Raw genomic sequence first — 26,604 nt, forward strand, 5'->3', positions numbered from 1 at the left:
TTTTTAATCCTAAAGGAAGCATAATAAAATAAAAGCTGTGGCATAAAAAAAGTAATTAAAAGTACGAAAAGTTTCTGACGAGTTTCCTCAGAGTATTATTACGGGCCGCCGGAAGGCGGTCCGTTATTTGATACACATTTAAATATTGTTACTGCGTTTCTGCGGGATAGTTCTTTTTAATAGAATTAATACTATGCATATTTTTTATGAATTAAAAGTAAATTTGCATATAGAAATATGTGATGTACCTTTTAAAAAATATCACATATTTTTTGTTTTACTCGTAATTGAAAAATACTAGTAGGTCATACTTAATAGATTGTCGTGTTTGGCGCGTTTTTATCGAGACTATAATCTATTCGGAAAACTTCGGAGTTTTTACATTCTTTTCAAAACAATGCATCGGGATCGGTATGCGGTACATACTAAAGACCTGAATGTCATTAAATTTTTTATAAATGATATATTTGAATTTCTGTGTGCCGTGTCAAATAAAATGACTGTGTGTGTATTTATTATATTTCCATGTAAAATGTGGTAGAAAATATCATGAAATGACATCAATTTCAATTATTTACGCAAAAATATGACAGAAATGAAAATTTGAATTGACTTGAAAAATTTAAACTAATCAATTTCTATTTTATCATGTGGTCTCTTAAATTCATATAAACTAATGCATTAAGTTTTCATTCAATACGATGCAACAAAAAAAAAAAACAAATTGGTTTGAAATACATAATCTCCAAGAGAAAAATGATGAGTTGAACTTTGAATTGTACAAATCAATGTGTTTTCCATTACTTCATACTATGGCAATGATCAAACAATTACCGTTAGAAATGCTTACAGTAACGAACTCGATTCTTTGTGATAATAGTAAAAAAGGTAAACTTCAAAACAAGTTGCTGAAATTATATTAAAATTTACCATAAAAATTAGTACAACCAAATTTTATTTTCTATTTTGTGGTGTGTTTTAATGTAAACAACCAATGACTCATACAACAATTATATTCTTTGCGGCCCATTTGACGCTTGCGTCAAGATGATTTCTTGTCATGTAATGATTAATATTAATTTTATACATCACGGAAAAGAAAGCTACAGAAAGTAAAAGCAAGAGACAGACAGCGAATGAACTGAAATATAAAGAAATGATGGCCTTTGCAGGTACTGGTAATCCAACAGATGAAGACACATTGAGTTCTTCACCCTCTAAACTGAACAAAGGATCACCAAGACGCATATCAACAGCTGTTGATAAGTCAACACCATCGAGAGGGCACAGACCATCGGCGAACCCCCCCCCCCCCCCCAAAAAAAAAAAAAAACAAAACATATCCTTGTAAAATCACCTGGGCGCATGTCAGCTTCCCCTGTTGAAACATCCTAACCATCAAGATGGCACAGACCATCGGCGACCCCCCAAAAACAGATCCTTCAAAAGTCACCTGGGCGCATGCCACCTTCCCCTGTTGAAACATCCTTACCATCAAGAGGGCACATACCATCAGCGACCCCCCAAAAACAGATCCTTCAAAAGTCACCTGGGCGCATGTCATCTTAACCCCTGTTGAAACATCCTTACCATCAAGAGGGCACATACCATCGGCGACCCCTCAAATACAGATCCTTCAAAAGTCACATGGGCGCATGTCATCTTCCCCTGTTGAAACATCCTTACCATCAAGAGGGCACAGACCATTGGCGATCCCCAAAAAAAAGATCCTTCAAAAGTCACATGGGCGCATGTCATCTTAACCCCTGTTGAAACATCCTTACCATCAAGAGGGCACAGACCATCGGCGACCCCCCAAAAACAGATTCCTTAAAAGTCACCTGGGCGCATGTCATCTTCCCCTGTTGAAACATCTTTACCATCACGAGGGCACAGACCATCGGTGATCCCCAAAAGACAGATCCTTGAAAAATCACGGTTGCCATCTTCACCTTGTATTGAAACCTCATGTGCAGTACCACTAGCAACAACGTTGACCAGGGAACAGGACATCAAAAAACAACAAAAAACCAGAACATCAACACCAAGAAAATTGGCACATAGTCCTGGACCAGTGACAAATTTTACCCACATAATTGAAAGTAGTTTTGATGTTTTGAATAATGAGAATAACCAGTTTCCTCAGTATCAAGATGTAAGTATACCTAGTACTTCTATTTTACAAATAATATTCAATATTTTAAATTGTTAGCTGAAAACAAAATGTGTGCAATACAATATGTTTATTCTTGTAATGTTTTGCATAGGCAGTTTTTAAGAAGTTTTAATGAGTTGACACTGAAAATAATGACATTTTAATAAAACAATATTTCTCGGGGTTTCAGGTGTCGTTTCAACCTGACGAAGTGGTTGGTGAATTTGGGTACAACAACACATCAACATGCTCAACATCCAGCTTCCCAGTTCAACCTCTCATAGGTAAAATAGTAATTACCGTGACTTTTGGATCAAAATTTTTTTTAGGACAGGTGCATATTTTGTCAAATCGAGATTAAATCATACCTTAATCACTTTAGTCAACAGATTACTACCAGGGGTTACCTTATGAAGCACAAACGCATATTTTGTCCTTCTGTCATGTGCTGACTAGCACTCTACACCAATATATGGTACCACCCTTGATAATGTTGCTGAATCTTTTGAGGCCAAACACAGAGTTACATGTCAAGCAGAAGCAAGAAGAAATGTGTTTACAGAGAACTACACAGAACAGAGAATTTGAACCAGGACAGTCGGTAATGATGCGTGATTATCGTGGGAAGGATAAATGGATTCCGGGAATGATTGCTCAAAGAACTGGACCTGTTTCCTATCGAGTGCAAGTGGACCCTTCAACACAGTGGAGGAGGCATGCAGATCAGATTGTAACATCACAGATTCCAATCATGTTACCAGATGTCGAGATACCTGAGCCGAGTGTTTTAAGTTCAGTTTCAATGGACAATTGGGCAGAGCAGTTAAAGACGCCAAACAGCAGATCTTTACCGTCGGTTTTATCGGACAGTGCGAGGAGATCAACTCCGTTGGTTAAACCTACTATTGCGAAAAACATGGAGTCTAGTCTGTCTACACCGCTGAAATCAACAACACCCATCCAGTCCGAGAGACGTTACCCGTTACGTACCCGTCAACCAAAAATCCTGGAAGATTATGTATACTCCAAGTAACTCTGCGAAACCCCAAACAAATTTGTTATTTAGTTTAAGTTTTAAGTTGTACTGTGTTTTGGGGCATAATAATCCCATGTGCAACTTACAGGAACCATGAGGTTTCCTTGCAATTAATCCTAGTCAAGAAAGTTTGTATTTTGTATGTATCTTTATTTACATGCTAAGGTCATAATGCATGTGTATTATAGTAAGCCTTTGTTTATATATATATAAAATGGAAAATTATTGAGAACTTGCTATGCAATAACAATAAACACACACAACCAACAATATCTGACAGTTAGCATAAGTAATATTGTATAATGAACATGTATGTACATCATTCTTAAGGAGGGAGAAGATGTTATAACCAGAATGTTTACATGCTCGGTTCTATACGTTGTTTATGTCATGCGCATGGATACATAATAATAAAGTAGTTCCAAGATGGCAGCCTCTGTGTATTCCATGTGTTATAGTGCTAGGGCGAATATGTAACAAATCACATCCACTGTATTAACTCTAGACATAATCAAGTTTTGGTATACTAATATGTCTAACTTTTATAAGTGTGGAAAATGATCAGTATACTGCTAAATGTATCTGGTGTGAAATAAAATACAAACCCAAATCAGGGTAGCCGATTCATCTAAAATGATCACATGATCAAAAGTCCTTGCAGATCACATGATCTAAAGTCCTGGCAAAATTAGCTTGAAAATGGGGATCGCAATGCTAGCACGGACGATCCTGCTTTTAAGCACGCTAAATTTCAATTTTTGCCAAGGTGCAAAATGTTACCCATGTCTACCCCGGCATGGAATCTACAGGTGTAATTTCCCACATTTTAAATCGTGTGTAATTATAAGAGGACAGCCGGACATGCGGGACATTTCATTATTTGACTGTGACGTCAAAATGTTGAAGATTGAGTGGCCACACACCGGTCCACTTTTTTGGGACCGCTTTAACAACATTTGTAAGGGTAAGTGTAATTATATATATTGGAAATATTTTCCTCTATAATGTTGAATGGAAATCTCCGGAAAGGAGATCAACCGCGTGATCAAAGGGCCCATAGGAAAAAAGAGCAACAATTGACTTCTACACGGATGATTTTTTTATGCATCGAATTAAATGGGGAACGTCAATACATTATTCAAATATAACATCGGCGATTTTCGCTCCTTCACGGTGGGAAAATGTGAAATAGATTAAGTCACGTGACTTTTAACGTCAAAAAGATTGGCCAATCGAGTCAATATACTTTTTTTTTAGGCGCGTCGCTATCAGCGATGTAGCCTCATTGCTGTCAGCCCGCTTCTCTCGGCTTATATACAAGCGGCGTCATAGAATTTAAGTATCAATGCGCCAATAAATATATAGTGCCGTTTCGATTGTTACGTATACGGTATTTTCAATCAGGAACATATCGTCTGTATTCGTTTCAAAAATATCAACAAATCATTACAACAGATATCTCCTTTACACATTGAAAAAACATCAACATCAATGAAAGAACAAAACAAAGATTAATACGCAGATGAGATAGCCAACCGACGAGCTAATTTGCATAACAACAGTTCGTACTTCAGTTTAAAAGCGGTGTCGTTAATTGTTCGAATATCGGAGGTAAAAAATGTAATTTTTTCGTACATGAAATATTTATATTATAACGAGAGAAAGGGACAGTCTTCCTATAGCTAGGAATAGATTTCGTATTTTATCACTTGTTAAAACGAATAAGACGATGTCCAACTGAATGAGGAAAAGCGCGCCACCTTGCGGAGCACCTTGCAGAGAGAGAAACACCAACTAGCTAACAGTGACCAAGAAGAGACGAAACAAGAGAATCAACGAGAGTATATAGACGTCGTGAATATTGCCACAGTAAGTAGGATTTATTGTCTGTTTTGTATATATACTGGGCGATTTATATGTATAATTGTTTTGCTTTAAACGCGCAAGCATCACTGATTTAGATTATATATAAAACGTTTCTTGCGTGGATCTTCTGTTTTGTTTGGAGAAACAATTTATATCATTAATGCACGTGTGAAGTTATATACGACTGTTTATAAGTTTTCGGAAAACGAAGTTTAAAATTGAATTTACACTGAAAAAAGTCTTCTTTTGCACACGACCCGTAGTTGGACGCGGGTCTTTTTGCACACGACCAGTGACCTTTGGTCAGTGGATACAGCGCACAGCCCAAGTTACGTAATCTTATTTAACGTTTTTGCACACGGGACAGAGACTGGCTGCCCAGCGCCAGTTCACGCACATCAGAGACAATTTTTAACGTTTTATTGGTGAATATATATGCAAAGTAAAAATAGTTAAATTGTGCGTGAATTTTTGTTAAGATTAAAATATCGGGGATAAATTAAGAATTTCTGGAAAATTGAAAAGTGTACTTTTTGAATTTGCATTGGAGTTGTCAAAAAGAGATTATTACTTACTTTTACTGGAGATGACCTAATTATTTGGAACTGGAGATGAAACTTTGCATAGAACTTGGAGTTTACAAGTAATAATATTTCACTGGAGATAGAGATTAAAGATTACTATTGTATTAAAGATAGTTTGAAATACAAGAACTATATAGAAAGAACACTGGAGTTGAAACTTTGCATAGGCTGGAGTTAAAACTTTGCATAAAACTTGGAGTTCACTAGTAGACAATGTTTTCACTGGAGATACATATAATACAAAAAGATAACTATTGTATCGACACACCTATCTTAATATAATTAGTTTGAAATACAAGAATTGATTTAGAAAGAACCCTAGAGTTTATGCCTCAATTCTGATTAACAAATTTATTATTAACATACTGTCATGAGCATTGGCATAGCTGATTGGCGCATGAGGATTGGGTGCTTTTTGCCTTCAAGTAAGGATTCACATTCTTTAAGCTGTTTAAGATGTAAGGCATTTATACATTCAATGTAAAGAGGTATCTCTTGCTGTGCTCTATTTTATTGCTGTTGTCTGGGGATGTTGAAATGAATCCGGGTCCGGAATTGTACAACATTGTTTTCCTGTTCAAGGAAACATACATCAAGGCAGTTCTTTGTTTTATGGGTCAGATTCAGTTGGTAGACAATGCGTACCCTGTTGTATAATCTTTTTCGCAGTTACATTCATGAAACCCTTTAACGATGTTCAATGGAAATCAAATGATTTAGATGGCATAATACATGCTGGAAATATCTTGTATAAATTCTCAAAAGAAGCATTTCGGTTAAATGATGCATATTTAATGCCAAATGATGTAGCAGCTTACATATCAATGAATGGAACAAATATTTCTTGGCGAGTCGTAAAAACATATTATGGAACAATCGATCCTAATTTCATTGGAGAATACCCTTTGGTAAAGTTAGAAATTGCACTAGGAATGGCTTTGTCATTCAATAAGTATGCACTTCTTATTTGCAAAGGAAATGCTATTGGTATATTGAGACATACTAGTACAGATATTGTTATATTCGATTCTCATGCAAGGAATAAGCTAGGAAGGTCAATGCTGTGAAAATGGAAAGTGTGTCTTACTAAAAATGGAAAGTGATACCTCAGTGCGGCCCACCAATGTTGTCAGGGAGACACATACCACAGACCGGTCCACCACTGTTGTCAGGGAGACTGATACCACAGTCCGGTCCCCAAATGTTGCAAATATATTATGGAGTGCAAGTAAGTTATTCTTGTTTTTTTGTTACTTTTCCATTAAATGATAATTCGCCTAATTTTACATTAATGAAAATTCACCTAATTTTCTCATTACAGTGGATTATAACGTGCGAGTACCCATTATTGCCGAGTACCCATTATTGCCGATCGAATAAAAACAAATAAAAATCCTCCAATTTGTTGTTTCTTAATTATGACGTAAGATACGTAAATTACGTCATTTTACGTAGACGTTAGGTGTTTGGAAAACAGAAAAGAATCCACTATTCAAAGAAACTCACCGGTAGAAAGGTATGTATATGAAATCCCGTCCATTTGTAAACGTGCGATAGCACATCCCACTGAAAGTTTGACTAAATATCCACTTTGATGACAGGATCAATACTGTTATGGTCGGAATTCACTTGATATTTTCTGACTTGTAATGATACGAAACAAAATTATCCAAGCTAAAGCCTCTATATTAAAAAAAATTCACTATCAATACCAAGCGTCTGCTCGCAAGTAAAACGCCATGTTTTCTGCAACCGGAAGCGGATCAAAGATCTTCTAATATGCACCTGCAGTCAACTAAAAGGGGCATTACTCGTAAATAAACCTTGCAAGAGTTGTTTCACTTGCTCAAGTCCAATAATTTATACATGCGCGGATGTAAAGGATGATCGGAAGTGGAAAATGAAAATTTATTAAATTTACATAGGTTAATTATCGCAAATATGCCTCGGACCTCCCCCCATTAGATATTTCTTGATTAATGGAATTTTAACCCCCCCCCCCCCCAACACCCCCCCCCCCCCGCCCCCACTTTCAATTTGCCCCCCAGGGAAAAAAAACTTGATCAGCGCATGTTATTTTTAGGGCCCCGCAAGGATTTGCGGGTGCCCTATAGTAATCACTCTGTCCGTCCGTCTGTCACTCTTCTGTCCACAAATTTTCTGTTTTTATCTAATAACTTTGTGTACGGTTGCCCAATCAAGTTCAAATTTGGTATGGTAGTTCAGTAGGCAGAAATGCATATTTTGATGCTAAGTTTGGTTCTCTATATCTTCTGGTTTGGAGCTGGGGTGGTGGGGTAGATTCCTTAACTATGCATAAGAATGAATGAGCAAAGAGAGATAACTGCATAAGAATGAATGGGCAAAGAGAGAGATAACTGCTGAGAATGTTACCATTGTATACATGGAAGGGTCCTTTGGGATTAATTAACCTTCCACAGGAAGAAAATCCTAAGCTTTAACTTTATCTGTCACATTGAGATTAATTACTGCACTGCCTGTGTCTGCAAATGAACTTTGTTTTGAAGTTAAGGTCAATTTTGAATGATGTGTAGTATTGTGTACATTCTTTGAAATATGGATTTAAAATATAATATTCATACTTTATTTTGGTTAAAATACAGTACACAATAATTTATGATAATTTTATTGAATTCTAAAATCAAGATATATATTAAGATATCCTTTTTCACTATTTTATTTTTTAATTTTTTATTTTATTTCTTTCTGCCTTAATGCTGTTAATTTTAACAGGTAATCAAATAATAACCCCATTCTGTCATTTCTGAAAAAAAATAATCTTATTGTAAATTTAGAAGAAAAGGATGAGAGAGCGGAACAAATAATGCCCTGGGACTAATTATCTTGCCTGCTGCAGAAAATTTAGAGGCTTATCTCTATCTGTCGTATGAAGATTAATGAACACCTTTGTCTGCAACTGATGTTTGTTTTGAAGTTGAGGTCAACCCTGGGTGATACAATGTATTTGCATTCACTGAACTTGCATTTTATAAAACACCTGTTTAAAATCTTTTTTAAATACACATTTCATTTAGTTTTTAATTTAGTTTTCTTATAAGACATGAGGTTATCCCTGTTTTATGCAGATACAAGGTTACTATTTAGAGTTTTTGGACATTCGGAAATTATCTTGAAATTTTAAAAATACAGTTGTTACTTATAATTTTCATATATTATTTTTTAAATGTAATCAAATTAAACTCTCATTCCACTATAACTAGTATATGTAATATCTAAGCAGAGCAAAGAAAACAGAAGTATAGTCTATTTGTTTGCATTTAGTTTTAGAATAAAACAGCATGGTTGGCTTTTTGGTTAGTAATACTATGAATGAATTGCAAAACTATTAAATATCCTTGAAACGCAATACCCTACAGATATCTACTATTTTGTTGGGGGTTTTTTGTTGTTGTTTTTTTTGTACCTAAGGGTACATGGTATTTTTTTGTTTTTGGTTTTTGTTGTGTTTTTTGTTTTGTTTTTTTTTTCAATAAAAAAGTTATATTCATTACCTCTTGTAAATATGAGAGAGAGAGAGAGAGAAAGAAACTTTTATTGTAATTCATTATTCGATATTTGAATGAATTGATCAAAATCTGAACTACCTTTAGTGTAATAACCTACAGATAGCTACTGATTTGTTGGAGTTATTTTTTTTACCTGAGAGTATGAGAGTACTTTAATTTTTTGAATTTTTTAACTTTAAAAAAAGTTATTTTGTTCATTATCTCTTGTAAATATGAGAGAGAGAGAGAGAGAGAGAGAGAGAGAGAGAGAGAGAGAGAGAGAGAGAGAGTTTATAGAGTTATCCCTCTTGCATTGTAAAGTAAGCGGTTAGCTTACACACAAAACGTACACACATAAAATATTGAAAAATAGATCAACATGCCTCACATTGTTTCCGTGTATTTTCTCATGGTTTGTCATACCATCGTACAAATCGAATATCAAATGGCAAAATCCACACTGAAACATCTTGTTCAAAGCTTATCAGAGTTTGATTTTTAAAAAAATCGTTCCAAAAATGCCATGCAGACACGAAGTAAATTAAAATCATACTACAAGGAACGAAAATAAACTTGAACTTATTGCAGAAAATCTAATTCTTTCATTGGTTATTACCTTTGGCGACTGAAAAACATTTCAAATTGAATATATTCATTGGATTTTAAATTAAGTGGGCGTATTCAGTGATTCATTCCATTCAAAAATATTGATTTTCCCATTGCCTCTAGCATTGTTTTTTTAAATTTTTACGCTAATTATCAAAAACGTGATTCTTGGCAAAATAGTTTATAGATTTACCATATGTTTTTATTTCTTGAATTTTCAATATATAATGTTTTGTTTTCTTTTTAATTCTGCTCAAAAACACTGTACCTTTCATCGTTCAGATGATTGGTTGACAAACAAGAGATAAATGCTAATATTAAATGGTCTTAAATGTTTCCTCTTTTATTATTTTTGACCAGTTTCTTTGGGTAAACTTACATGTCATTTTTTTTTCTCAACCATCGTTTTATTTTTCAGCTGATCAAATTGTCTTAAGCATCGATCTTGGGGTTTTTTTTCTTTGTTCGAAACTGTTTTTTTTCTTTGAAACTTTCATACACTTTTGAGACATTCAAAGAAATATAAACATTTTTTCGCAACCCATTTTCTGAAATTAATTTACAATTACCAAACAAAATAATAATAAATAAATCAGAAAAATAAAAAAAAAATGCAGATATTTCTTTTGCCTCATCAGTTAAGAACAGTCACAAAACAACAAAGCAAATTTTAAAGTTTTGTTATCAGGGTTTTAATATCATTTTTATAGTTTACAAAGCAAGGAGTTCATCTCACCTAAAGGGACCTCTCTGTGGAGTTAGCACCGGCATCGACAGACTTCTCCGACTTGGTGGTGGCGTGACCACCTCTTTTTTTACTGTTACCTCGGCCAGCTCCTGTTCCGACTGGACATGTCTCTCTCGTGATCCAATCTTCTCCATGAGGTACTTGCGATATCTCCTCAGGAAAGAAACAAATAATTAAGCCTGCCATAATTATGGCCGATAAGGCCATATCAAAGGCTTCGCTTACTGAAAAAAAATTACTTACTTGTCTAATTCCCATACATAGCTCATGCAAAACAACAACAACAACAACAACAAAACAAACAAAAACAAATACAACTACAAACAGCATGCAGTCATACTTTTTAAAATATTTTTTTATTTGGATGTCATTTCAAACATTACTTTATCTTCACTATCACTGACGTGATGAGTTACATGTATGTGTTTTCGTCTACGAATAAAATGTCTTCTAATGAGATATATGAAAAAACATGCTAATAATAACAAGAGGCCCATGGGTCACATCGCTCACCTGAGGAACAATGGGTATGATAAAATCAGCTTAATGAAGTCATAATACAAACAATCTGGACAATGTACAATAATACATGTAGATCCTGTAAAAATAAAATCCATTTTTTCCCCTGGATATTCTTATGTTTATAATCATTAGTCCCTTGTCTAACAGGATGATTTTAAAGTCATATCACATGTTGAGTATTGCAGTCCTCAAAAAGATCCTTTACAATTGTTTATATATGGGATATTAAGCTACATCAAACTCTGAACCTTCTTGTGAGGCCAAAGAATTGTCCTGGAGCCAAAGTCTTAACAATTATAAATAATCATCTGGCTGATTAGTTTCTGAGAAGAAGATTTTAAAATATTTACTCTATATATTCCTTTGTAAAACTTTAACACCCCCCCCCAAATGTGGCCTCACCCTACCCCCAGGGATCATGATTTTCACAACTTTGAATCTACACTGCCTGAGGATACTTCCACACAAGTTTCAGCTTTCCTGGCTGATTAGTTTCTGAGAAGAAGATTTTCAAAAATTTACTCTGTATATTCCTATGTAAAACTTCGACCCCCCCATTGTGGCCCCATCCTACCCCTGGGGGTCATGATTTTCACAACTTTGAATCTACACTACCTGAGGATGCTTCCACACAAGTCTCAGCTTTCCTGGCTGATTAGTTTCTGAGAAGATGATTTTTAAATATTTACTCTATATATTCCTATGTAAAACTTCGACCATCCCATTGTGGCCCCACCCTACCCCCGGGGGTCATGATTTTCACAACTTTGAATCTACTCTACCTGAGGATACTTCCACACAAGTTTCAGCTTTCCTGGCTGATTAGTTTCTGAGAAGAAGATTTTTAAATATTTACTCTATATATTCCTATGTAAAACATCGACCCCCATTGTGGCCCCACCCTACTCCACTTGAGAATACTTCCACACAAGTCTCAGCTTTCCTGGCTGATAAGTTTCTGAGAAGAAGATTTTCAAAGATCTACTCTATATATTCCTATGTAAAACATCGACCCCCATTGTGGCCCCATCCTACTCCTGGGGGTCATGATTTTCACAACTTTGAATCTACACTACCTGAGAATGCTTCCACACAAGTCTCAGCTTTCCTGGCTGATTAGTTTCTGAGAAGAAGATTTTTAAAGATTTACTCTATGTATTCCTATGTAAACTTCGGCCCCCCATTGTGGCCCCACCCTACATCCAGGGGTCATGAATTTCACAACTTTGAATCTACACTACCTGAGGATGCTTCCACACAAGTTTCAGCTTTCCTGGCTGATAAGTTTCTGAGAAGAAGATTTTTAAAGATTTACTCTATATATTCCTATGTAAAACTTTGACCCCCCCCCCCCCCATTGTGCCCCACTCTACCCCTGGGGCTCATGATTTTCTTAACTTTGAATCTACACTACCTGAGGATGCTTCCACACAAGTTTCAGCTTTCCTGGCGGATTAGTTTCTGAGAAGAAGATTTTTAAATATTTACTCAATATATTCCTATGTAAAACTTCGACCCCCCCATTGTGGCCCCACCCTACTCCTGGGGGTCATGATTTTCACAACTTTGAATCTACACTACCTGAGGATGCTTCCACACAAGTTTCAGCTTTCCTGGCGGATTAGTTTCTGAGAAGAAGATTTTTAAAGATTTACTCTATGTATTCCTATGTAAAACATCGACCCCCATTGTGGCCCCACCCTACTCCTGGGGGTCATGATTTTCACAACTTTGAATCTACACTACCTGAGAATGCTTCCACACAAGTCTCAGCTTTCCTGGCTGATTAGTTTCTGAGAAGAAGATTTTTAAAGATTTACTCTATGTATTCCTATGTAAACTTCGGCCCCCCATTGTGGCCCCACCCTACATCCAGGGGTCATGAATTTCACAACTTTGAATCTACACTACCTGAGGATGCTTCCACACAAGTTTCAGCTTTCCTGGCTGATAAGTTTCTGAGAAGAAGATTTTTAAAGATTTACTCTATATATTCCTTTGTAAAACTTTGACCCCCCCCCCCCCCCCCATTGTGCCCCACTTTACCCCTGGGGCTCATGATTTTCACAACTTTGAATCTACACTACCTGAGGATGCTTCCACACAAGTTTCAGCTTTCCTGGCGGATTAGTTTCTGAGAAGAAGATTTTTAAATATTTACTCTATATATTCCTATGTCAAACTTCGACCCCCCATTGTGGCCCCATCCTACTCCTGGGGGTCATGATTTTCACAACTTTGAATCTACACTACCTGAGAATGCTTCCACACAAGTCTCAGCTTTCCTGGCTGATTAGTTTCTGAGAAGAAGATTTTTAAAGATTTACTCTATGTATTCCTATGTAAACTTCGGCCCCCCATTGTGGCCCCACCCTACATCCAGGGGTCATGATTTTCACAACTTTGAATCTACACTGCCTGAGGATGCTTCCACACAAGTTTCAGCTTTCCTGGCTGATTAGTTTCTGAGAAGAAGATTTTTAAATATTTACTCTATATATTCCTATGTAAAACTTCGACCACCCCATTGTGGCCCCACCCTACCCCCGGGGGTCATGATTTTCACAACTTTGAATCTACACTACCTGAGGATACTTCCACACAAGTTTCAGCTTTCCTGGTTGATTAGTTTCTGAGAAGAAGATTTTTAAATATTTACTCTATATATTCCTATGTAAAACATCGACCCCCATTGTGGCCCCACCCTACTCCACCTGAGAATACTTCCGCACAAGTCTCAGCTTTCCTGGCTGATAAGTTTCTGAGAAGAAGATTTTCAAAGATTTACTCTATATATTCCTATGTAAAACATCGACCACCCCATTGTGGCCCCACCCTACTCCTGGGGGTCATGATTTTCACAACTTTGAATCTACACTACCTGAGGATGCTTCCACACAAGTTTCAGCTTTCCTGGCGGATTAGTTTCTGAGAAGAAGATTTTTAAATATTTACTCTATATATTCCTATGTAAAACTTCGACCCCCCATTGTGGCCCCACCCTACCCCCAGGGATCATGAATTTCACAACTTTGAATCTACACTTTCTGAGGATGCTTCCACACAAGTTTCAGCTTTCCTGGCTGATTAGTTTCTGAGAAGAAGATTTTTAAAGATTTACTCTATATATTCCTATGTAAAACTTTGACCCCCCATTGTGGCCCCACCCTACCCCCGGGGGTCATGAATTTCACAACTTTGAATCTACACTACCTGAGGATGCTTCCACACAAGTTTCAGCTTTCCTGGCTTTCTGGTTCTTGAGAAGAAGATTTTTGAAAATTTCTCGAAATTTTCATTAATTTCTATTTATCTCCCCTTGAAAACAAGCGTGGCCCTTAATTTTCACAACTTTGAATCCCCTTTGCCTAAGGATGATTTGTGCCAAGTTTGGTTGAAATTGGCCCAGTAGTTCTTGAGAAGATATTGAAAATGTGAAAAGTTTACGGACAGACGGACGGACGGACAGACGGACGACAGACAAAATGTGATCAGAATAGCTCACTTGAGCTTTCAGCTCAGGTGAGCTAAAAAGGGTACACAGAATATGTAAAGCAGTTGGCTGTGTTTCGTACCGAGGGACTCGGTGTTTCCCGACACGATGGTATTGTTGTGTTGAATTGCAGCTGTCACCAGGTCTGTCAAAGTCGTCGACTGGTTAAAATCCAGCTCCGTCAAAGTCGTCGACTGGTTAAAATCGTGCGGGGAGGGAGAATTTCTAGATGGAAAAGTATCAACTGAGGTAAAGCGAGTCATGCCAGGCATACTTTTTGTGGAGTTTTTAATAAGGGGGGTGTACTTTTTTACTGATTGCGTAAGCGAAACTTTGCTGTTACTTTGTGTCGACTATGCACTTACATTCAGCATGGCATTCAAAACATTGGCTGTAGTAATTTTAGTTTTATGTTTCAATGTCAAGGATTTATCTGATGATATAGATTCATGCACAGTGGTATTAGAAAATACATTGGTTACATTAAAAAGCAAAGAAAGAGTGCTAATGTTATAAGCGGAGTGAGTTGTCTGTTCTAACGCGTCAGTCGTTGACAAATGATTATTTGATCTGGAAGATCCCCTTTCCGATGTAAACTCTAAACATGAGGAAAAAAATTAAATAAATATAAAGTGATTCCACAACAAGTTTTTACAGTTTTACTTCTACGACCTTTTATTAATTCATAACCCTACTGATTCAAGCTTAAAAAGAAAAAAAAACAACGATATTTTACCTCTCTCTCTCTCTCGTTTACACGGTATACACAACATAGAAAAAATGTTTCCACGTGTTTTCATAAATTTACTGTTTCATCTCTCTCTCTCTCTCTCTCTCTCTCTCTCTCTCCCGCACGATCAACCCATCACACGGTATACTCAATATTTACTGTTTCAAGCTGCAAAGAAATCTCTCTCTCTCCCGCACGATCAACACATCAAGCTGCAAAAGAAATATCTCTCCCCCCCCCCCCCCCCCCCCGCGCACGATCAACCCATCACACGGTATACTCAATATACACACACGTTTTTCACCACGTGTTTTCATAATTTTACTGTTTCAAGAATCAAAAGAAATTTCCCCACCCCTCTCTCTCTCTACCGCACGATCAACCCATTACACGGTATGCTGAATATACACACACGTTTTCCATCACGTGTTTTCATAATTTTACTGTTTCAAGCTTCAAAAGAAATATCCCCTCCCCTCTGTCTCTCTCCCGCACAATCAATCAATCACACGGTTTACTCAATATACACACACGTTTTCCACCACATGTTTTCATAATTTTACTGATTCAAACTTAAAAAAGAAATACTCTCTCTCTCTCTCTCTCTCTCTCTCTCTCTCTCACGCACAGTCGATCGAACGCGTAAACTTTAACAGAAATCTTATCAATAAAAAATTCAATAAATGCTAACAATAATAAACATGTCAAAAAGAAGTTACTCACGCTTCTCTGTCGCCGTCTTCATGGGGGTCATTGTTGCTGAATCTACAGATACAATTTTTTATACACTTCATTTACAACCTAATACGTGATATCAGACGTTACGCATTTTAAATATTGACATGAGGGACAAAATTAACGATGATCCCGATATATGGACTATACTTGAAACTGTTTGATATATTTATATCTATGCCAAACATAACTACCATGTTTGTGCTCAGGTAAGAAATGCAAATGTAATTATCATTTATGTACAATTTCAGTACAAATCTTTGCGGAGGTGAATTACCCCCGCACTACATTATTGTAGTTAGCTTCAGGAAACCAAGTGCTGTTTGTCGATGACCCTGCCCTACGGTGACAAATACTACACCTTTTCATATTGATTGACTTATCTTACAGAGACGTTTTTCTTTATCAATATCACATAATTCTTAGTTTCATCATCGATGGTCCATTGAAACAAAGTCTGTGTAGCTCTTTTGTTTTCAGGCATGAACACTAATAATTATTTACACTTTCCAAATGGGGTTAGTGTGTTAAACAAGTGTAACATTAGAACAAACAACCTCTAAATTTGAAGAGCCTTACCCCTGCTTTTTGGGATACATGAAATTAAAAGAAAAAGAAAAATGATTTTTCTGGTCAAACTGCAAGATTTTTCCATCGACTACCTATCCAAATAGATAGTTTGCTGGTACCTTTCTAAAACGTAAATAACAATTCATCGGATTAACTCGAAAGAACACGCTTTCTAATAAGTTAGCCTGAGGTCATAGTTACATTGAAATTTACCTTAAATTCAAACAGGCTACACTTTGGAAATTTCACATATAGTAATATATTGTGTGCATGGGGTTCTGATAGTCTTTTGTTAATAGCGATTAAACTTCATTGATTACATAACTTTAACAAACGAGAGTTTTCTATAGTAGGTAATAAGCCATGAATTGATGTGAATACTTCGAACCTTGAAAACGTTTGCAAATTTCAGTCTTTGCATGATTTCTTATGAGAATATTTGATAAAAACAAAAAAAAAAAACAGATTAAAGAGAGAGTGGCTTCAAATATTATGAAAACAGAACGTGAAACAGAAGAACATGAATAAAGTATCACATCCTGTTGGCGACGTTGATCATTCCTTAAAGAGGATTTCCGGTCGTGTGCTTCCTGATCTAATATTCCCAACCCTTTAACGACAGTTGTTCTAGAGAACTCCCTACTATGTTTAATTAATTTCTACAAAAGCAATGAGGAAAATCAATTTTTTTCGCAAGTTATTAGATAACGCACTGCACTATAACTAGTATATGCAATATCTAAGCAGAGCAAAGAAAACAGAAGTATAGTCTATTTGTTTGCATTTAGTTTTAGAATAAAACAGCATGGTTGGCTTTTTGGTTAGTATTACTATGAATGCAGTGGCATTTACAACAGTACAGCTTTGTTTGGTATCATTAACCGAAGGAGCGACATCCGCGGTTGTTCCTGGTGAGAGGTATCGTGGTCCCGTGGTACGGGTGGTGGGGATGATTGGACAACAGCAGTGTGTCCGGGAATGTAGACACAGACCCAGGCTATGTCGGGGAGTCAACTACCAGAAACAGGAACTCCTTTGCGAACTCGTGTCGGCCATCAACGAAACGGAACCCAAACTTGATTATGTTCGAATTGAACTCGATCAGGTAAGTTCTGTCTTTATATGTTTCTCCCTTGATCAGGTAAGTTCTCTCTCTCTTTCTTCCTCTCTCTATTTGTCTCTCTCTGTCCTTAATTTAAAATGTGCCTTACATGATGCACAAATAACATTTATATAAAATTATTTGCTCTGATATGCAAAATGTTGTCTTTATCTATATATGTCTCAAATTTCGTGTCGGAATACCATATTGCATAATGATTATGTCATTGTAACAAATAGTATGCCTAATGTACAGTGTACTTCGATGTTGACAGTTTTAATTTTTAAATAGTACAAATTTCAAATGTGATATATGATCATGGTATCGCGAAAAATCACACTATAAATCAAATCGCAATCAATTTCAGCATATGATGTTCAATTTGGGCGTGTTTTGCATAGCAAATGTTTGCGAGCGTTCTGATCACTTTTCATTGAATAGAGGAAATACTAGGGAAAGCTTCAGATAACCCGTTTATCTTAACAAGGTCCCTCTCTATCCCTTTTCCCTAATATCAACTACCGTGATTCTCTTGTAGACTGACCGTGTTCCAGATGAATGCATGTCATGCACTACTGACGATCTGTGTGTGACGCTCTCCAGTAAAAAAGTCCATTGTATTCGGGGTCAGTTTACTACATGTCTTTCATTACATTACTGCGCACTTATTAAGTTCATTCAATACATATATTTATTAAAACAATATTAAACAGATTGTTGTTGATTTACTTGGTAAATGTATTAGATCCTCTATTTGATTCATATAATCACAGAAACAACCTCATTGGAGTCGGCATTCCAAGCATCCTTTTACAGTTTTTGCTCTTAAAAAAATATTGTATATAACTGTTTCTATTAAGAAAGAGGATTTTCTACTCGTGTCCTCTTTTTTCAGCGCAAAATGAAAAATGAACACAATGTAATAACAGAAATGAACATGAATTTTATTCATTTTGGTCGTTGAATACAACAAAAATTGGTGAACCCACCATCTTTTTTTACACAAAGGCACATTTAACAGTATCTTTAAACCTTCATATTCCACAATAACAGTCAAAATATTGGTGATTCCACCAATTTCATTCATTGATTATTTCACTTACGAATAAACTTGGTGGGTCCACCAATAATAATATATTGGCGATTCTATATTTTTTGAACAGCATAAAATATCTCATTCACAGAGGACCCTGGTGGTTCCGCCAATTTTATTCATCGAATATCTCACTTACGAATAATCTTGGTGGCTCTACCAATAATAAGATATTGGCGATTCCAATATTTTGAACAGCATAAAATATCTCATTCACAGAGGACAATGGTGGTTCCACCAAAAATCAAGTGTTAAATTGTCTGTATACAGTTTTTGTATTTCATTCAAAGAATTGGTGAACCCACCAACAAAGCAATAATAGAACATATGACAAATACAAAAACCTTTCGAATCCCTAAAAATCAACAATTCTGCAAACATTGTTTGGCGATTCCACCAATGGTCAAAGAGGTAAAATTTTCTAATATGTCAATATATCAATAACTACTACACTGAATACATTTTAAGAACATGCCCGAAATGAAAAATGCTGTCGCTATTTCAATACTTGGTGGATCCACCAATATAAAATTGTGCGGAATGTAAAATGAAACTAGAGTTCTAAATTGGTGGACTCACCAAGAATTTTAAAAGGTTAAAAGCTGTTTATAAATCGCTCTGTTAAATATAGCATTGGTTGGGCAACCAACAAGCTTCTATACAAGACAAGAAAGTTGGTGAATCCACCAGAAATATCACATATTAACATATTTTTAGTTTTCGCTGATGCAGACTAGTGGAATAAATTTACTTTGTTAGATTCACTAAAACAAGCATTTTAACTTTAAATTTACATATACTTTGTGGATCTACGAAGACTTGTTGGCCAAAATAGATTACAAACCTGGTGCATGCACACACAAAAAATCCCACAAAAACACTTTTTTCACTGTCAAAAATATAGATTTGTCGGAGTCTGCTCTTCCTGTGAGTCAAAAGTTTTCCTTTTTAACGGGATTATCAGTGACAGAACATAATTATATTATAAAAGTTAAAAGCAAATATTATCATCACTAACTCCTAGGAGCACCTTATAAGGATTTCCACCGATGGTAGGTGTTGAAAATAAACTAGTCCCAGTCACTATTATCATTCCAATAATTTCGTTGATTATTCTCGTAGAAAATCACCGATACTACTCTCTGGTCATATTTTAGAGTTCTCGAATTATCGACATACGCATAATTTGTATATCCTCCTCAGGCTTCTATATGAAGGTGGTGCCACAGGGATTTTATGTGTAAACCAACGAGGCGATCTGTAAAAGAAGTTCAAAACTAATTACTTTACTGGATAGTTATGAAAATGAAAAGAAATCATCCACTTTCTTTTTGATATGATAAACTTTCACAAAGATGATTTTACTTGATTTTGTCAGCTCAAGTACAGAGAAAATGAAAGAAAATATTGTCACATTAAGTCAATGTTGAGGTCATGCGTAGAAATTTAGAATAATCAATAAAATGTTGATATCACGAACAGAATTGCAAAAACAAAACTAAGTACCCAGTTTCAGTTTAGTATCTAAATGATGACGCAATAATCAATATGTAATCAATAAAATATGAAAAAAGTACAAGTCTCTCATGATAGTAAATAATATTTCCTAATTTGTTTGCTTCCAAGATAGTTTTACATATGTATTGTTTCATGAAGATGGCTATAGAATACATGTTTTAACTAAACAACCCCTCAATTATCCAGGGGCCGGAGAGCAATAATACCGGATTAAATGAAAAATAGAAATAAAAATTTGTTAACAAAACTCGAGCCTTGATATTATTTACATGTGTGTTATATTGATATAAATTTCAATCTAATGTTACTTTTTGTTGTTGATAGAATTATTTATGAGCACATTGAATTGGTTTATCTTGTTTCCACAAGTTATTTTGTCAAAGAAATTGTAATTTCTTTATTTTACAAAAATTACATTATTTGTAAGCAAATATAAGACTCGAGTTTTGTTTACATAACAACGATTTCTTTTCTCTGTATCTCGCTTGTAACATGATTTCTAACATTCAAATCTGGGTAAATCGTTCAAAGTAGACAAAAAAAACTATTTTATACATACAAATCAAAAATAAAACTTTCATCTGAAATCGTGTCTAAGTCCCTTTCAAAGTCTTCTGTACCTACATGGGCGTAGTCTAATTGTAGAAACCATATTAAATAGTATACGTGTACCTTATAGAATAGATAGGGTTATGGTGAAAGAGTGATCTGTGTTTGATCAAGGGCAGATAAGCGAAAAATCTCCTTTTTTCGAAAGTTGTAAGGAGAAAAAAATAGTTAGAGTAAAGTATCACAGTCTAAAATCAGAATTCATGTTGGAAATGGACTAGACTCCTTAAAATTTTAACAAAATGATACCACGTTAAGAAATAAACGCAAGAGAAGCGACAAAAAAGGGCCCAAAACCAGCCAACACCTAGAAAAATCACAAAGTGCACGAAATAATCATGTACATATACATTTTGCTGATGTATATGCATTGTAATTTTGATAATTTTTAATTACTTATGGCATTCCTTTTATGAATTTGTTAAAAGAAAGATGTAAACGATAGTATGCTTTATTTAATGATTCATACAGGTTATATGAAGGTAGCGAAAATTGCAGAAAAATTAACATAACCCTAAAACGCGAATTCTGGCAACGGCCTGTGATAAGAAACCCTACCCTGTTGTTGTTGAATGAATAATTTTCGACTTCATAGTCTTTCTTAAAATTCATTCAGTTTCAGTAGAGATAAATAAGAAGAGTTTCAACCATTTTACATGTTCATTAACACTGTATGACCATATTGGCCTACTGAGTGTATCAGGTGACAAAACAAAATCATATTTGCGCGTATGTTAATTCTAAATCTGTTAAAGAAAGTGTGCGCTTTTAAATGATGTACATTCGGCGGGAATCTAGGCGCACACGGAGAATGAAAATTCCATTGATTAATTTTGCACATTTTTCAAATTATAACGGTTTTTGTTGGACGTGGAATGGGTAGAAAATGTTTGTAATGGAAAGGTTGTATCAAAATATTGCATCCATCACTTTTTGATGATTCTTAATTTAAAAAAAAAAGACCCACATACCTGTGAAAGAAATGCTGTTGAAATCGATTAAAGGAACGGAAACAAATTTCTTACGGAGATTTATAATGGGAAATGTTTACATCTTTTCTCCATTCGGAAGACTCGGGATACCTTGCACAATTTTTCAACATTATCATCCGTGTTAATTAATGGCTGATGCAATGCAAAATCCCAGTAGACTTTCTATTTTGGGATGTGTATTGAAACTTGAAGCGGTAAAGGGGGCGTTTTAAAACAAATAATCTGGACATTTTTATATTAGTGGATGAACGTAGTTTGGACTCAAAGGTATTTATGATTATCGAAATATCAGGCGAAAAGTGGTGGAAGCAAAAACTCGGGACAGAGTATAAATATTCATGTAGCAACACGATGCAATTCATGCAAAATCCCACTTATTTATTGCTGTCTTTGAATGTTTTGTCGTCTCTGGGTCTTCTCTATTAGTTAGTTATAGTTGTTTACGTGCTAAAAAGTTGCAATCTACGTAGCTTAATAGCTAAAGCTGATTTTTGAACTGATTAATCTTACTTCCACAAAGCTTGTGGATATGATGAGTACCCTCGATATCTCCAGACAAGTTTTTTTGCTTTAAAAGCCTCGGTATATCTCTATAAACCGTTAACCGACCTCTGAAAAAAGTAAGCTTAATTCACGTGCAGATCAAATGTCGTCATTTATACGTGTTAGATCCCGCAAGTGACATCCAGATGCTGAAATCATTCAATTATGTTTGAGGAAATTAGGTAGCCAGGTAAGAATGGTATGTATCACAGGCACGTAGCATCGTTTTTGTAAGTGTGGGGGGGGGACTCATCCTCCAAAAAATATTGACAAGCAAAAAAAAAAAAAGGAAATTTGTGTGGGGGGGGGGGGGGGGGCGTTGTGTATAACTTCAATTTCACTCCTCATTTCCTTATTTTCATATCAATTTTTTACATACTCCCAAAAAAGTGGAGGGGGGGGGGGGGCAACTCCATGATAATTCAATCTGTAAATTTTAAAAAATGTATTGCTCCGAAAAAAAGTGGGAGCCAGCCCCCCCCCCCCCCCGCCCTTCCCTGATACTACGTGCCTGTATCAAGGAGGGCATTTCGCTGAATAGATTTTTTGATATCATAAATATCCAACCCAACCCATTAATTACGTCAGACGAAGGAATAGATTTATAATATATTTAGTGCATCTTCCTTTACACAGTCAGAGAGGAATTTGCACCTTCTCGTTCTTTTCTCTTTGAAGAAAGGTGGTTTTGAGACATGATTATTACATTTATAGGTCTAGTATTTATATATTTCGCGCGTGTTAAAGACTTACATTAAAAACAAGTAAAACCAAAAACACTGAATATTAAAAAAACATTATGACAGCAGTTACAGGCACGTAGCATCGTTTTTGAAAATGTGTGGGGGCAAACCCATCCAAAAAATTTTGACAAGCAAAAAAAAAGGAACTTTCAAAATCATAAAAATCCTAATCCGTGGGAAGGGGGAGGGGGGGGGGGGGGTGGTTCAGAATAGAGCATATCTATCTATAACTTCATATAACATCAACTTCCTTTCAATTCAATTTTTTGACATTCTCCCAAAGGGGGGGGGGACTCCATTTTAATTTCCCTCTTTATATGTAGATTTAAAAAAAATTGTTTACTGTGCAAAAAAGCAGGGGGGGGGGCGGGTGGGTGGGCTGCTGCCCCCTCACCCTTAGCATACCCCACGCCCGATGCTACGTGCCTTAGTTACATGTACAAGGTACTAGTATGCATATAATGCCAAGTTATGCTTGAAAACAGAAAAAAAGGAAAGGTCAGGTCAATGATGCAGATATAGCTGTTGCATTAATTTGTAATGTTTACTTATATAACTTAAGCAATCGTCATAACTTTGCGCATTTTTTCTGTAGTTAATTGTGGACACGGTTAAGTAACATATTCACAATAATGCCGAGCATTCATGTTGATGTATAATGTATGACTTACCATAACTAGGCCGACTTCATTTGTTGTCTTTATTTCTTTTTTTCTTTCTTCATTTATCAAACCATCGGCATCCATATAATTCTTTTCTTCTCTTTCACACACAATATCCAATATTTCGGTCATTATTCAAACAGATGAATTATTATATTTCGTGGTAATTCAAATCCGTTGTTGTTAATTCGTATGTCGTATTTTAGAATGTTGATCATTCGTACTGTAAACTGTTCTGTGCATGCCCCATTCACCCAGCCTTCCATTGGTTGATGGTATAATGTTTCAGAGGAAGGCACAGCAGGAAGTCTTTATGCAACCGTTATTTGTTGACTGTGCCGTCCATTTCAAATTCAAAATAAATAAAATACTATATCTAGCTACATTTAACTGTATTTATTTGTTGAATAGTGCTAAAATTAAGCGCAATATTTTTCAATTATGCGATCACTTTGTTCCTGTTTTTCAAGTTTTTCCGAACCACTTTTTTCAACCACGTTAGTCCATAATACATCAATTCATAAAGTACATGTAACCTTAATTGTTAATCTTATTCTAAGATTAAATCGTTACAATTAATTGTCATAAATTTTTATAAACACTCTTCTCCTAGAATAAACAGAAAATTTGATTAGATCAATACACACTCTCTCTCTCTCTCTCTCTCTTTTTTTTTTCTCTCTCTCTCCAAATTATCTATGCACCTTTTTCTTTCTTTATCTCTCTCTCTACGATCTTGCTGACTTTGAAAATTGAGTCAATGTGGGAATTTTACGACATCCAAGAGCAGTGAAGAATTCTCTCTCTCTCTCTCTCTTTCTTTCTTTCTCTCTCTCTCTCTCTCTCTCTCTCTCTCTCTCTCTGGGGAGGGTTAACTATTAGTATGACCTACATACAGACTCAGAGAAGCCGTCCCTGTCTAATGTTCGGCCGCCCCGATTACGACACCGAGTGCTGATTTTGAAGCAGAGAATTTCATCGGATAAAGTTCGATATCTCCGCTTCACAGGCGGGTCCGATTTTTTAAAATAATTTTCGTTTTGTTAATATAGATTTCGTTACCGTCCAAATGAAAACTTGTTAAATAGAAAGAGCCGTTGAATGCATCAAAAAGAAAAAAAAAACAGAGGATGGGGTGTTTGAATTTTACGTATTCCTTGATGATGAAGAGTTTGGGGAACAGTCATCATAGCGTACATAAATTGCTTTAAAAGCTTATCATGAATTAAGTGTCTGGTAATTGGAATGGGTTCTTTCACATCAATCGGATTGTTTTGAGTACAAACTATCATAACAAAGAGACATGTTTAGAAGGGCATTGTATAAATCAACATTTTTTGTAATTATTTGAATTAATCAGTCAGCAATGTTAAAGCATTCCTTCGCTTTTTGTTGAGACATTCATATCACATTGCTGAAAAATGCCACTTAAGAAAACATAAGCATGTATATAACCAAAATATAAATGTATACATAGTACTCTTAGCACTTTCTTCAAATATCATTAAAAAAATCTTCATGGTGGATTTAGGTCATATAATATTGTTTTTCAAATTGTAAACACACAAGATAAGGTCGCTAGGATATAGAGGATATTTCGAATCGTGATAAAGGAGACACAAAACGCGGTTCCGCTTGTCCTGCACAAGGTCAGCAATGTTTATCCTCCCGCTGGTGTGAAGACCCAGCGAATTCAACAGAATGTAGCCTCCCGCTGTGTCGACCAAGAAAGTGATCTTACAGGTGTTTGTAATTATTTTATCAAAGACCTCCCTCTTTGCTGAGCTTCTAGCACGGAATTAATTTAAATGTTATTCCTAAACATAAATGATATGGTATACGATATAATACATGTATAATAAATTTTATTTGCAGGATATTGGATAAGATAGCTTTGTTTTATTCATATTCACGATAGCAGCACTGTACATTTAGTAAATAAGCTATTTTTTCCTGATTACCGACGAAATACAATGTAAAGATAATCTCCGAGGCACTTCAAATAAATCGTTCCTCTTCCGTTCCAAAGCGTTCACATATCGTTCACCGTGTGCTCTGCGTTCACTTTGCTCCCCGTTTGCGCTCCATGTTCGCTCATCGTTCATTAGCGTTCACCAAACGTTCAGCGTACGCTTACCGTTCGCTCAGAGTGCACTCACCGTACGTTCACCGTTCAAGTGGGAAAGTAGAGTGTTACCGGGACTGTACCCCCACTGTAAAAATATGTACTGCGACATGCAGATTGGTTTTCCACCTTATGCATAATTTGTAAACAAACAAATGGTGTAGATACGTCTTTATGCATATGGATAATTTTTTTATGCATAAAACGGGGAAGATGAAGGGGAGGGGGTGACCCCCTACCCTATTTTTTTTTTTCAAAACAGTATTTTATCTGATATTCTTATTTGAGTGAATGACAAAAATAAAAGGGACCAGAATCACAAAATTTAGAGATACAAAGCATAAAATATACCGACTTACTGGTTTGATATTTAAAAAAAATATTTTTTCAGTCAGCTTCATAAAAATTAAGAATTATGGCCACGTACATTAGATGAATTATCAGCTTAAATTTTTCAACCCTATCATCTCCTATATAACTTTTCATTTTGCAGTTGTGTTGATTTTATTTTATTTTTAAGGAATATGTTAAGAAAGTTATTATTTTTTTAAAAAATGGACACGATATGTACAAAATTAACTAAATATTTAAGAAATGAAGATATTAAGCATTTCATCAAATGAATGTGTAAGTGATACATGTACA

At 35.6% G+C, this 26,604-nt stretch overlaps 3 protein-coding genes across 3 annotated transcripts; all 3 read left to right on the forward strand.

Annotated features, from left to right (window-relative positions):
* The first annotated feature begins 1,156 nt into the window (after positions 1–1,156).
* Positions 1,157–2,545, forward strand: LOC128172742 (uncharacterized). The gene is made up of 3 exons (XM_052838496.1): positions 1,157–1,272; positions 1,879–2,155; positions 2,346–2,545. Exons 1-3 carry the CDS (start codon positions 1,157–1,159, stop codon positions 2,514–2,516), a joined length of 564 nt encoding a protein of 187 aa, XP_052694456.1. The 3' UTR covers positions 2,517–2,545.
* On the forward strand, positions 2,324–3,188 carry LOC128172801 (uncharacterized). The gene is made up of 2 exons (XM_052838545.1): positions 2,324–2,439; positions 2,545–3,188. Exon 2 carries the CDS (start codon positions 2,628–2,630, stop codon positions 3,186–3,188), a length of 561 nt encoding a protein of 186 aa, XP_052694505.1. The 5' UTR covers positions 2,324–2,439; positions 2,545–2,627.
* A 14,189-nt stretch (positions 3,189–17,377) lies between these two features.
* Positions 17,378–18,503, forward strand: LOC128174637 (uncharacterized). Its single transcript, XM_052840145.1, has 3 exons — positions 17,378–17,677; positions 18,213–18,300; positions 18,448–18,503. Exons 1-3 carry the CDS (start codon positions 17,378–17,380, stop codon positions 18,501–18,503), a joined length of 444 nt encoding a protein of 147 aa, XP_052696105.1.
* The last annotated feature ends 8,101 nt before the right edge of the window (positions 18,504–26,604 follow it).

The sequence above is a fragment of the Crassostrea angulata genome, chromosome 2 (assembly GCF_025612915.1).
Source record: "Crassostrea angulata isolate pt1a10 chromosome 2, ASM2561291v2, whole genome shotgun sequence".
Classification (NCBI taxonomy): Eukaryota; Metazoa; Mollusca; class Bivalvia; order Ostreida; family Ostreidae; genus Magallana; species Magallana angulata.

Excerpts from the sequence above, each read along its gene's own strand:
- LOC128172742 (XM_052838496.1), top strand. The coding sequence starts at position 1,157 with ATGATGGCCTTTGCAGGTACTGGTAATCCAACAGATGAAGACACATTG. Across the intron at positions 1,273-1,878 it reads ACAGCTGTTGATAAGTCAAC|ACCATCACGAGGGCACAGAC; the intron begins ACCATCGAGAGG and ends TGAAACATCTTT. Across the intron at positions 2,156-2,345 it reads AGTTTCCTCAGTATCAAGAT|GTGTCGTTTCAACCTGACGA; the intron begins GTAAGTATACCT and ends TCGGGGTTTCAG.
- LOC128174637 (XM_052840145.1), top strand. The coding sequence starts at position 17,378 with ATGGTTGGCTTTTTGGTTAGTATTACTATGAATGCAGTGGCATTTACA. Across the intron at positions 17,678-18,212 it reads TTCGAATTGAACTCGATCAG|ACTGACCGTGTTCCAGATGA; the intron begins GTAAGTTCTGTC and ends ATTCTCTTGTAG. Across the intron at positions 18,301-18,447 it reads AAAAGTCCATTGTATTCGGG|AAACAACCTCATTGGAGTCG; the intron begins GTCAGTTTACTA and ends ATATAATCACAG.
- LOC128172801 (XM_052838545.1), top strand. The coding sequence starts at position 2,628 with ATGGTACCACCCTTGATAATGTTGCTGAATCTTTTGAGGCCAAACACA.